This window comes from Sinocyclocheilus grahami, unplaced genomic scaffold, assembly GCF_001515645.1.
Source record: "Sinocyclocheilus grahami isolate Dianchi unplaced genomic scaffold, SAMN03320097.WGS_v1.1 scaffold439.1, whole genome shotgun sequence".
NCBI lineage: Eukaryota > Metazoa > Chordata > Actinopteri > Cypriniformes > Cyprinidae > Sinocyclocheilus > Sinocyclocheilus grahami.
Window position 1 is genome coordinate 285,260 of NW_015505618.1, and position 13,351 is coordinate 298,610.

Sequence of the window (13,351 nt, forward strand, 5' to 3'; positions counted from 1 at the left end):
TATATACATATACATATAACCTTGTTTTTATAATTGTTGAAAAGCAAAAGTCATAATTAAAAATAAATAAAATTAATTACCCCAGCCCTAATTTCTGGTTTAAAGTTGGAACATCTTTCGTTGTTATTCTACACACGTCCCAGCCTTTGAATATTTGTTTATGAAATATTTTAGTAAATTTGACTGTGGTTTCAGCTATCAATGAGGGTATATGTTTAACACATTTTAGCATCCATTCTGTAGAATTCCACCTGTTTCCCCCCAAAATAAGAAGAATCTTAAGATTGTGTCTGGGTCTGCTAAGCAGGCATTGATAAAGCTGCTCTGTGCTGGAGAATAGTATAGAATAGATTAGACATTTAGCGTTTTCCTTTTTTGTACTAAACCAAGAAGTCGTTCTCTCTGTTGCCCATGGAAGCTGAATTAGACGCATGTAAAAATGTATACAGACCTGTCTGTGTTTAATCAGAGCTTACGTTCTGTTGCATTCCTGCGTCATCAACGCAGTGTCAGGATGGATCGTGAAAAATCCGGTTTAGTGAGTTTCTTTAAAGCAACACACAGGCTACACTAGGTGTGTTATAATACTTATGAATTTTAAATAAACCTCAAAAAATGATATTAACTTCTGCCCTGCTGCATTAGCAGGTAGAGTTACAGGAAGTTTCTTTTAAACCAGACAGACTTTTTATGCACTGTAAAAATACTGTAAAAAATGCTTTAAAATATTATGAAATTGTAACCCACTTAATGTAAAATACTGTCAAATGTATGTTTTTTGCAAGTAAACTATGAATTACCATATAATTTATGGTAAAACAAAAACTCTGCATGACACGTCATATGATCATATTTTATATAAAGGATGCATTTAGCATTTTTTCTTATTTTTATTTCATTATTTTTTGTTGTGTGCTACGCTGATGGTGTTTTGTGTGTGTATGACTTGTGCTTATCTTGTTCATCATCTAGTTTTCACCCATTTATCATGGTGGTTACTGGTTATAAGTACATTTTAAAGTAAAAAGGCTTTGTAGTTTAAATAGATGTATTACCATTACATCGCTTATAAAACACATGGGTTGTATAGACTACTTTGTACATCGGATTGGTTTCTAATTTAAATTATAAAAAAAAGTTAAAATATGAATGGTATTATAATGTTATACTAAAACTAAAACAATGAAAAAACCCTTAAGATAACATGTAGAAAGAAAAAAACATATCTTAAGCGTGCAGAATAACATAAGTGGACTTTGAACGATTAATTGCCGCTTTGAACGATTACGTAATTGTGGCATCCATAATTGTAATTGCGATTAGAAATTCGATTAATTGTGCAGCCCTAGGGTGAGTAAATCATTGGGCCATTTTCATTTTTGGGTGAACTATGCCTTTAATATGCTGTCTATGCCCTGTGTCAGCCTTGTCTAAATGTATATGTGTGTGTTCATATAGAGTGAGCTGCATAAGAACTGCTCTCATGTGATGGAGGCGCCTACAGAGAGCAGCAGCAGTCAGCAGCCTGTACTCCACCCAGAACTAGACTGCAGCTGGAAACCATTCGGTAAGATTTAGATCTTATACTATATTATATTTATAGCAGTATGTGTTTCTGTCACTTTCAGCCAATGCATTAAATATTTGGCATCTCTGTTTTTCTGTCCCTATAGACAGAAATAACTATAAGCAGCTGCTTGGAGCAATGGATTACTCTTTCCTGTGTGCTTACGCCATAGGCATGTATCTCAGGTAAGAACAGATACAAAACACTTAAATATTGATGGATTTTCACTAAAATGGCTTAAAAAGTGGAGGGATTTTCAGAAATCTAGAAATGAAAATTCTGTCATTTACTCGCCAATTAATGTCATTCCAAACCCATAAAACACAAATGAAGATATTTTAATGAACCCTGAGAGATGTCTGTTCCACCAAAGCATTCAGTATGTTTACAAAAATATTCAGATTTTAACATAATTAAGACAATACTCTGATTAAGAATCTACCATGTAAACAGATTTTTGATTACCTTAATCCGGCTAAAGTCATACTTGAAGTATACAGAAATCGAATTAAGACATGTGGAGTATTCCTATTTTAGTCGCATTACTGAAGTGCAGTATAGACATGCACACCCCTTAATCGCACTATTAAATCAAGTTTTGAATAGACTTACTGAACAGTTTGAACTAACTCCCCAAAATGAAATGTTTACTTTTTGTTGCTAATATTCTTAATACAACCTTTTCAGTGGAATAATTGGAGAGCGTTTGCCCATTCGCCTGTACCTGACTGTGGGCATGTTGACCAGTGGTCTTTTCACCTGTCTGTTTGGACTGGGATACATCTATGACATCCATAGCTTGGGCTTCTATATATTTGTTCAGGTGGGTGTCATACAAAAGCAGTCTCTTATGGTCATCTAGACTGTATTTATTTGATCACAAATACAGTAGAAACAGTAATATTGTGAGATTGCTGCAATTTTCTGTGTGAATATATTTTAAAATGTAATTTATTCCTGTGATGCAAAGTGAATTACTCCAGTCTTCAGTGTCACATGATTCTTTAGAAATCATTCTAATATTTTCATTAAGCAGTACCTCTTATTTTTTTGTGTGTAGGTGGCCAATGGTTTAGTTCAGACCACTGGTTGGCCTAGTGTTGTGACTTGCATTGGCAACTGGTTTGGCAAGGGAAGGTAAGAAGCATTGCACTTTCCACTAACATTATACTCGATAAAACATAAATGTAAAAATTGATAAAACAACTCTAATCGATAACACCGCTTTAAACATGAGCATTCGGTGTTTTCATTTGCTCAGATGCTTGAGATGAAGCAATGCTTATGCTGTTAGTTGCTCTTTTTTTATACACTTCAAATTATAACAGATCTGTGATTACCACCCAAATAAATGTTGCATACGTGTTGTGGTGTCAGGAGAGGCCTCATCATGGGTCTGTGGAACTCTCACACATCAGTGGGCAACATTCTGGGCTCTTTGATCGCTGGATATTATGTCTCCTCTAACTGGGGTCTGTCCTTCATCGTCCCCGGAGTTATCATCGCTGCTATGGGAGTCATCTGCTTCCTCTTTCTAATAGAGCGTAAGTGAATGTCTTATTTATTTGTGCAAATGTATCCAGGTGAAAAATTGTCTCAAAGTGGTTGATGGGTTTTGATGCGAATGCTTCTGCATCTCCAGACCCTAATGATCTGAGGATTGCCAGTGCACAGAGCTCAGCTTCAAGCAGTCAGGTTAGTCCACCATTTATTTAGTTTCATTTCCAGTCATATTGGCATTCAAGAATATAATGAATGTATACTCTATTGTGAAATTTGGATCAGTAAATTATTATTATTATTATTATTATTTTTAATTGATAATGATATTTGATAGCAAATCAGCATATTAGAATGATGCTGAAAATTCAGCTTTATATCACCGGAATAAATTACATTTTCAAATATATTCAAACAGAAAACCGTTGTTTTAAATTGAAAAACTATTTCACAATATTATACTGGATTTTTGATCAAATAAATGCAGCTTTGGTGAGCATAAGATAATTCTTTCAAAAACATAAAAAAAAAAAACGTAACGACCCCTAACTTTTGAACAGTAGTATTAGTATATGCCTTTAAGGCTTTGTTCATACTGTACACAAATCCAATGTGGGTTTCCAATCCAGTCTCTCAGGAATGACAGGTCTGCTCTGTAATTTTGCAGGCGAATTAATCTAATTAGTTTTTTTAGACAGGGGTCTAAAAAATTTGTTTTTTGCTGTTCAGGTGACAAAAACAAAACTAGTTTGAATCAGATACAGTGGGGCAAAAAAGTATTTAGTCAGCCACCAATTGTGCAAGTTCTCCCACTTAAAAAGATGAGAGAGGCCTGTAATTTTCATCATAGGTATACCTCAACTATGAGAGACAAAATGAGAAAAAAAATCCAGAAAATCACATTGTAGGATTTTTAAAGAATTAATTGATAAATTCCTCGGTAAAAATGTGATTTTCTGGATTTTTTTTCTCATTTTGTCTCTCATAGTTGAGGTATACCTATGATGAAAATTACAGGCCTCTCTCATCTTTTTAAGTGGGAGAACTTGCACAATTGGTGGCTGACTAAATACTTTTTTTCCCCACTGTATGCAGAAAAATTCTATTTTTGCAATATATCTAAACAAAACCTGAGAGAGAGTCTCATAGTCTGTGTGTTAATGTCTTTTCCCAGCGGTCTGAGGAAAAGATTGGTTTTGATAACATGACGCACTCATGCTCAACAGCAGTCGCTATGACAGCGGCGCTGTGATGCGTACACCTGCGAGTCTCAGTAGGGCGTGAGGTGCTCTTCTAACACAGGCAGAGTTCACATTTCTGAAACGCTTCATCAGATTGATGTGATTCAGGAGGAGTGGCTAATCAGGAGTAACAGAGACGTTAGGGATGGAGGAAGGGGGCGACAGCAGGAGCAAATGTAGATTGATGCCTCTTTTCCTCATTTGACTGTGGAGGAGGAATTAATCAAATTCAAGAAACTTCACTTTTTTTTTCAGCTTGCCGCTGCATAATTCTTGATTCTCTGTCATTGTTTACGCTAATACCTCTTGGTTTGCTTCTAAAGCATCCTTAAATATTCATAGCGATTAATTAATTGCAATTTAGGAGGTGTTACGCCACAGTATTTTTGTCTACCCCTCTAGAGTGAATTGGGAATCGGGTCAATGATACTAGCACCAGATGCACTTATTGGAAATATATGCAAATATTTAGCATTTAGATATATAATATATTGGTAGTTGACATGGACATAGACACAAACCTTTTTTTTTTTCTAACAGGTGTTTAGTGAAATCTTTTCATTCTGTAACTTGTTACCATTTTATTAAGTTCCTCGCCACTTTTACTCAACTTTTTGATATCACCTGTTTTTTTTCAGGGTATGACAAATACATATTTAAAAGCTGAAATATTCCTTTTCTTCTTTTTTTTATTATAATGTAAACATGTATTATTTAATAGTTGTTAAATGAATGTTTGCATACATTATGAAGGACCAAACAGGAAGTAATTATATTACGTCTGAGCTTGTTTGGCTTAGTTAAATATAAAAAGCTTCAATATGCCTGATCAAATGTATTAATATATATATTCAGGGTTTATTATAACTATATTTTCATGAATTTATAAATGCATGGTTTGATTTCGATTTATATATTCAGATTTGTATCTGCGTATTAAGACTTATAACTATATATTTGTACTTAATTATATGTTCAAAATTATTTCTTTATATTCAAAATTTATAAATAAATGTTTGGATTTAGTTTTATAAATTCTGTTTTGTATCTATTCAGTTTGTGATTATAAATTTGGATTTACATTCATATTAAGAATTCTAACTATATTCAGTATTTATAAATAAATATTCCGTTTTTTTTTTATAACCATTGCCTATTTGGCCCTTCATAATGTCTAATTAAATAAATTAATTACTAAATAAAGAGAGGGAAAATGTCATGAAATGTAATTTCAACTACCCATGTGTCCGGTGTTATCATGATAATAAAATAAAATTAATATAACAAATAAATGCAGAATATATCCTGTCTATGCATTGCTCTTTTTTTTGTCAATGTGACATGAACTCTTATGTTTTTTATCAGAAGCTTCATAAAAACTGGAATGGTGTGAATGGACATAAAGACATTTACTTGCAGTACAAGCCAGGAGCTAAAGCACAGGTTTGTTCACCTCACTGTCTCACTGTGTATTTTTCTATCCGTCTCTCCTTTAGAAGTATTAATTGAGATATTTTACTGTCCTGTCTGCTGTGGTTGTTAGAGCTGGGACACAGAGCTGCTTCTGGGACAGGAGAGTATTGGAGTGTGTGTTCCTGTGCAGCAGGTGGTGGTGCTGAAGAGCGAGGCCGAACCGTCAGCCATCAGCTTCATGGGAGCTTTGCGCATTCCTGTGAGTGCGGCCCATCCGTCTGTCCATCACTCAGCGTGTGTTACAGCGTCACTGAAGTTTCTCCTGCTGTGTGTTTTCAGGGAGTGGTGGAGTTCTCTCTTTGTCTGCTGTTTGCCAAGTTGGTCAGTTATACCTTCCTCTTCTGGCTTCCCCTCTACATCACTAAAACAGGTAACTTGCAACATTTAATGAGATCTCATAATTTCAGTGATATTGTGACCACAAATGCTTGATTTCTGTAGGTCTCCTGATGTAGTTTATTTTTTTTGGTATGGTGGTTAAAGGGATAGTTCATCCAAAAATGAAAATGTGATGTTTATCTGCTTACCCCCAGGGCATCCAAGATGTAGGTGACTTTGTTTCTTCAGTAGAACACAAATTATGATTTTTAAGTCCAACCGTTGCAGTCTATCAGTCGTATAATGCATGGCAATGGTAACAAAATCTATGATGGTAAAAAAAAACATGCACAGACAAATCCAAATTAAACCCTGCGGTTTATTGATGTCCTAAGACACGAAACGATCGGTTTGTGCCAGAAAACGAACAGTATTTATATAAAAATTTTTTACCTCCGTTTCACCGCAATGTCCAACTTCCTTGAGCGCGCACACGGCATCCGATGCGCGAGATGTGTACGCGCGCTGGCGTAGTTCAATATGTAATATGCAGATTAGTTTGTTTCTTCATCAGAACAGATTTAGGGAAATTTAGCATTGTATCACTTGCTCACCAGTGGATCCTCTGCAGTGAATGGGTGCCGTCAGAATAAGAATCCAATATGTACATGTAAATATGAGTCCTCTATCCATAATAATGCTTTGTCCAGTAAAAAAAGTAATTTCGTCTGAATCAGGAGAGAAATATGCACAGATAAAGCTCTGTTTACAAGTGAAAACAGTCTAAAACAGTTCTAAACAAATATGTTGTTGGATTTTGATGTGAGAGGACAACAGGAGATGGACTTTTTCTCTGGTCTAGTTATTTTGGATTACGGGCTCATATTTTGGTCAGAAGCATTGGTTTAAGGTTAAAATGCCTTAATGATGGATTTGTTTCTTACAAACAATGCAGTGTTTCACTTCACAAGACATATTGATGCCTCAATCTAGGGCTGGGCCAGAATATTCGATTATTCGAATATCTTACAAACAATGCAGTGTTTCACTTCACAAGACATAAATTGATGCCTCAATCTAGGGCTGGGCCAGAATATTCGATTATTCGAATATCTGTTCGGTGGGTTGGCATTAGATTTTCAATTTTGATATTCGACTATTCTTTTTTCTTTTCTTTTTTCGAACACCTGGCATCCCCCTGCCGAAACGTTTCTCATTCGCGCTTGAATATGAATCGCCGAATTGCCGCTATTTGAAAGTGAAAGTAAAATGTGCACGCCGCTTTTGCGAGCTATTTAAAAGCGAGGAAAAGAGGAAACGCCCCTGCCCCCACGGTGATGTCACGCGTCGATTAACCGGTGGGAAAAATTCCTCACCGTCACAACCCTGTTCTTGACATAATAAAAATGTAAATAGACAGACAGACACACAGAGATTCCTGCCTTTAATAGAGAGAAGAATATGTTCAGCCCCCTCCCTCCGAAACTTTGAATATTCGGTGTTGATTACTACTGAAGCTTCGAAGCTCAAAAAATGGTATTCGGACCAGTCCTACCTCAATCTGGCGGCACCCATTCACTGCAGCGTTTCCGTTGGTGAGCAAGTGATATAAGGCTAAATTTTTCAAGATTTGTTCCGATGAAGAAACAAACTCATCTTGGAACTATTTCTTTAATATAGCACAGTGACTAAGATGTATTTCCTGTTTCTCAGCTCACCTTGATGCCAAGAAAGCTGGAGACCTTTCAACTCTGTTTGATGTGGGAGGCATTGTTGGTATGTAGATTTATCAGTCCTGTTTTTTTTTTAATGTTTAGTATTTGGGGTGGGCATTAATAGTTGATATACACATCTGTGACCACTCATCGGTTGCTTTCTTTAATAATGAAATAAATTGTGACGTGTCATCATAAAACCCCTATACTAACAAGTTCTTCCTTATCTTGACTTAACGATGACCTTGTATTTTCATATGAATCCATGTTTCTTTATCACTCAAATATTTAAATGGCGTAAAACTGTTCTGTCCACTGCTAACCAAGCAAAACTATCTACTGTTATCAACACTACTATTAATAGGTTTGGCTTTAATCAGATTTTTTTTAGTATTTTATTCAGTAAGGATGTATTCAAATGAGCAAAAGTGACAGTAAAGACATTTATAATATTACAAAAGATGGTAGTCTGTGACAATCAAACTCGTTTGTCTACCTCATGTTTACATAGAAGTGCTATGATAAAGCAGTGCAGAGTAATGCAAAATCAAATCACGACCCTTAAGTGTTTGTGTGTGTGTGTGTGTGTGTGTGTGTGTAGGTGGGATCCTGGCTGGAGTGCTCTCTGATAAGTTGGGAAAGAGGGCCACCACTTGTGCTGTGATGCTTCTGCTGGCTGCGCCCACAGTATGTCATTCTGCTGATCAAATACAGGAAGCTTGTGCATTTAAAGGCTCTTTGCTGTGTCACCATTGACAGTGGTTTGTGTATGTGTGTGTGTTTTTAATAGCTCTACGGCTTCTCTATGATGAGTCAGTTTGGGCTGGGTCCCACTATTGGTAAGACATCTAATCCTAATGTTGCCTTTCAGCGTTACATAAGAGTTTTGACCGCCATTGCTTTGATTCAAATGAGAGAACTAATGAGATTAACAGCTGATGCCAACTTTTATGTGTTGTTATATTCTTATTCTTAGTAATTATATGGTCTGATGTTTGTATGTTATTTGCTATGAAGGCATGCTGCTTGTGTGTGGTGGTTTAGTCAACGGACCGTACTCTCTCATCACAACCGCTGTCTCTGCTGACTTGGTGAGAGTTTGTCTGCCTTTTATCAGGTCTAGTGTGTGTTTGCGCTATCATAAGCTTATTCTTCTGTTAGATGCTGTTTTTCTCTAATGTATTATTTGATATTTTTAGGGCACACACAAGAGTCTGAAGGGCAATGCTAGGGCTCTGTCTACAGTGACAGCTATTATAGACGGCACTGGATCTGTTGGTAAGAGCGTTATAATTCTCATATCTCCCGACACTCATTGAGGTTTTATTGTGGCGCTGTGTCATGAAGAGCTGAGAGAGGTCACTCTTGCACCTTTCATCTTCTGCAGGTGCTGCTGTGGGACCTTTGTTGGCAGGGCTGCTGTCAGCACGAGGCTGGGATCAGGTCTTTTACATGCTCATGACTGCAGACTTTTTAGCACTGCTGGTGAGTTGAAATAGATGCCGACTGCATTATTGTTTATTGTGTGTTTCTTTGTTTTTTCCCCCCAAAAAACCTATATGCAGCTTTTCCCATACAGATCCTAGAGACTATTAAAGGGATAGTTCACCCAAAAATGAAAATGCTGTCATTAATTACTCACCCTCTTGTCGTTCCAAACCCGTAAGACCGTCGTTCATCTTCGGAACACAAATTAAGATATTTTTAATGAATTCTGAGAGCTCTCTGACCCTGCATAGACAGCAAGGTTACTACAACTTTGAATCTTTGTTATTTTTGTTTTCTTTGCACACAAAGTATTCTTGTAGCTTCGTAAAATTACAGTTGAACCCCTGATGTCACATGGATTATTTTACCGATCTCCTTGCTACGTTTCTGGACCTTGATCATGGTAGTAACCATGCTGTCTATGGGAAGGTCAGAGAGCTCTCGGATTTAATCAAAAATATCTTAATTTGTGTTCTGAAGATGAACGAAGGTCTTACGGGTTTGGAACGACATGAGGGTGAGTAATTAATGACAGAATTTTCATTTTTGGGTGAACTATCACTATAAACTCCTAAAAGAATAAAAAAACACCATAAAAGTAGTCCATATACCAGAATCATGTACATTTCAAGACTTCTGAAGCCATACAATCTTAGAAACAGGCTGAAATGTCAGTAGTTTTTCTCAGACCATTTTCTCAAATCTTATTCTCCGTCCTGCATTTTCAAATGACTTACATTTTGGTCTGTTTCTCACACATAGTTAGTATTAGTATCTAGTTTCAGAAGACTTCCAGACAAGTGCTTCTCAACCAGGAATCTGGGACCCACTAGGGGGCCTCAACACACTTCTAAAGGACTTCTAAAACAAGCTTTAGATAACCTAAAGTAGCTAACAATATAGATTTAGGATGACACATTTCTTATTTTATTTGTTAGCTGCCATTATTATTTAAAGAAACAGGATTCTCATGGTCATATGATGGAATTTTAAAAGTGTGATTTGATTTCTATACTGTATACATTTTTTAAACACATAATGAATATACATTTTCTAGTTATGTTAAGTTATTTTGTGGATTCAAATTCATTTCAGAAACCCACAAATCACAAAGGACTAGGAAAGACATATTTATTAGTAATAAAAACCCGGAAGAACCTTCAGTTATTAAAACTTCTAGAATTGAAAATGAGCAGCTTTGTCAATACAACAGAAGTACCAGATATATCTTATTCGTAATGCGTATGGGTTTTTGGGCCTTTTTGGAGCTGGATAGAAGCTACTACTATTAATTGTAGTATGGGAACATAGAATAGAAACTAGTTTTACTTCCCCTTAGGGAAACAACTGTGTATATATTATATACTTTAACAACACAGTGTATATTTAAAGGGTTAGTTCACCCAAAAAATGAAAATTAGGCTGTGTTTTACTCACACCCAAGGCATCCTAGGTGTATATGACTTTCTTCTTTCAGACGAATTCAGTCGGAGTCCTTCTTTTGGACTGAAGCAATGCAACACCCGCTGACTGCAGTGATAGAGCTTGAATCAAAGACCATTTTTAATAAAACTCCGACTGAATTCGTCTGAAAGAAGAAAGTCATATACACCTAGGATGCCCTGGGTGTGTGTAAAACGTAGCCTAACTTTCATTTTTGGGTGAACTAACCCTTTAAAGCAGCACTATGTAACTTTTGGCACTCTAGTGATTAATAAACAGAACTGCACACATCCCGCGGAAGAACATTCCAATCGGAGCTACTTCTCTAAGTTTATGTCTATGGCGTTTCACGCAGGTATGTGTTACTCCGCAGCGGTGACGACCCGATCAGGCTACAATAGTCCAAATACAAGTACTTATTATAAGTGTACCGTAGTGATTCGGAATAAGACAAAAACACGGTTTGGAAGATTAATTCATGATGTACTCGCTCATTATATACATTTTGCAAATTTTGAACACAGAAAAAGTTACATAGTGTTGCTTTAAGACAAGTGATAAATTAACTAAAGAATTCACACGGTTATGACAAAAAGACCAATTGTTTGTATGTTCTTCAGCTTTTACTGAGACTTGTGATGAAGGAGCATCGCTCTCATAGGAACCGGCCAGGAGTTGCTGTCGAGTGAGTGCTGTTTTGTTCTTGTTCTTTTGTTACACTTACAAATCAATGGCCAAAAGAGTCAGGGGACTACTTAACTTTTATAAATACAGTTTTGACGATACAAGTCTATTCTTCTGTTCCTTTCTAGACTGAAGGAACATTGAGCACTTTGCACTGGATATAAATGTTCATCTCTTACCACTTCCTACCCTGGACCAAAACTTGACTGAAACCTGTGCTTAGTCCTCTGTTTTAGACAATGGACTGTACAAAGAGACATTTTATTCCTTTTTTCAGATGAGAAATCATCAGTTTAGGGCGAAGCAACTTGTCTTTAGTTCATCAGTCTGGACCTGCAGCTCTGCCTGTTTTTGTCCTTTGGTTGGACCCAAACAAATGAACATGACTCAATGTGAGATCAAGCCTAAATATCCCTCCAGTTAAATAATGCACAATTGCACAACCAAAAGTAGCCTCCCTTTGCTGCTAACAAGGGGAATTTAAAATAAATGCAGCATAATTTCTACTTCTAGGTCCCCGTTGGGCACACAGCGCCTTCATTAAACACGCAGAACAAATGTTCCCGTAGATAGTTCATAAATCCATTCTTGCATGAATTGTCACATCGAATTGAACACGGCAATTTATGTAAGAATGATTTACACTGAAATTTGTTCTGCTCGTGTTTCATAAATGAGGCCCATAGAACGCATAGCCGATGGTCAGTTTATGTATATAATATATGCCTTTCTATAAACCAAAGCCAATCTTGTTAGTTGTTGAGAAATTGTATGTTATATTTGGACTGTTTTCTGTGGTGACGTTGACAGTTCTTATCCTGTGTTTGTATAGGGGATCCACTAGCCAATTATGACAAATTATTTTCTTTTATTTAATTTTATATTTATTTATTTTTTCACTGCTGGCCTGTGACTTAATGAGTAAACATTGTGTTTTGAGTCGGTATGAATGTAGGTTAGCATTCATTTTTATCTAACCACTATTTACTATACATTCATATACAAACAGAATTCAAGCTGTTCTATATTAACAATAGAAGATATATAAACATCATGATTTGTTTTCTCTGTAGGATGCAGTATTAGAATTTCTAATACGGTTTCTATTTCCAGGTTTCAAATGTTCACACTAAGCTCAGTCTGTACAATTTAAATCTGTGAGCAAACCCAAAGCGTCTCCTTGACCGTAATTGTATGTGCGCATTTAGGACCCGCACCTGCCTCTGCAGCTATAAATATTTAAAGTGTCTATTTGAATGTTCAGGTTACTGTAGGATTGTGTCGTTCTGCAGAGCTAGAGGCACATGTAGATGTCTGGACCTCTTATGTAATCCTACGTGTAGCACGTGTGCATTTGCCCTTATAGGACGACGTAATCTAGGTAAATGAATGTATCTGTATAATTTATGGGTAGAACCCTGGTGTAATGAGAGAACATACATTGTGCCTTCTTTCTATTTGTGTTTTTGTATAGGGATACGTCTTTGGAGTGTTCATTTTTAAGTTATTATCAGCACCTTTACAGACTCCTGGTACAAATAGAGGTTTGGGAATTAGCTGTACTGTGTTGCTGTGTGTACAAAGGACATTTTGAATAAAGCAAATACAAAAGGCAACCCATCTTCCTTCTTTTGTCACAGTGCAAGCTATGTGCTTTAAGATTTTTTTATTATATACATTATCATAATTTTATACACACACAGGTTCATGAATGCATAATGGACCCTTTTCACAAGACTGTGATGACGCGCTTAACGGTCCTCAGCATCGTAAATCCTCTTTTCTTTTGCTATCTGAGCAAATGGAAATGCAAAAAATATATTTGTGCTACTCTCCCATTCACTGCTATTCAAGTTTACCCAACTATGACGACTTCCGCTGCTGAAAAACCCGGAAATGTGAAAAAGGTCCATTAAATACAA

General features: G+C 36.3%; 1 protein-coding gene across 1 annotated transcript; it reads left to right on the forward strand.

Annotated features, from left to right (window-relative positions):
- The first annotated feature begins 1,427 nt into the window (after positions 1 to 1,427).
- slc37a1 (solute carrier family 37 member 1) lies at positions 1,428 to 13,045 on the forward strand. The gene is made up of 17 exons (XM_016233793.1): positions 1,428 to 1,567; positions 1,674 to 1,752; positions 2,255 to 2,390; positions 2,628 to 2,704; positions 2,945 to 3,111; positions 3,210 to 3,262; positions 5,674 to 5,751; positions 5,852 to 5,980; positions 6,061 to 6,151; positions 7,813 to 7,875; positions 8,416 to 8,501; positions 8,605 to 8,653; positions 8,832 to 8,905; positions 9,014 to 9,092; positions 9,202 to 9,299; positions 11,366 to 11,430; positions 11,558 to 13,045. The coding sequence occupies exons 1-17, from the start codon at positions 1,489 to 1,491 to the stop codon at positions 11,571 to 11,573; spliced, it is 1,419 nt and encodes a 472-aa protein (XP_016089279.1). The 5' UTR covers positions 1,428 to 1,488; the 3' UTR covers positions 11,574 to 13,045.
- Positions 13,046 to 13,351: the final 306 nt, after the last annotated feature.

Coding starts and splice junctions, on each gene's coding strand:
- slc37a1 (XM_016233793.1), top strand. CDS start 1,489: ATGGAGGCGCCTACAGAGAGCAGCAGCAGTCAGCAGCCTGTACTCCAC. Junction 6,152..7,812: donor CCTCTACATCACTAAAACAG/GTAACTTGCAAC, acceptor CCTGTTTCTCAG/CTCACCTTGATGCCAAGAAA. Junction 8,654..8,831: donor TGGGCTGGGTCCCACTATTG/GTAAGACATCTA, acceptor TTTGCTATGAAG/GCATGCTGCTTGTGTGTGGT.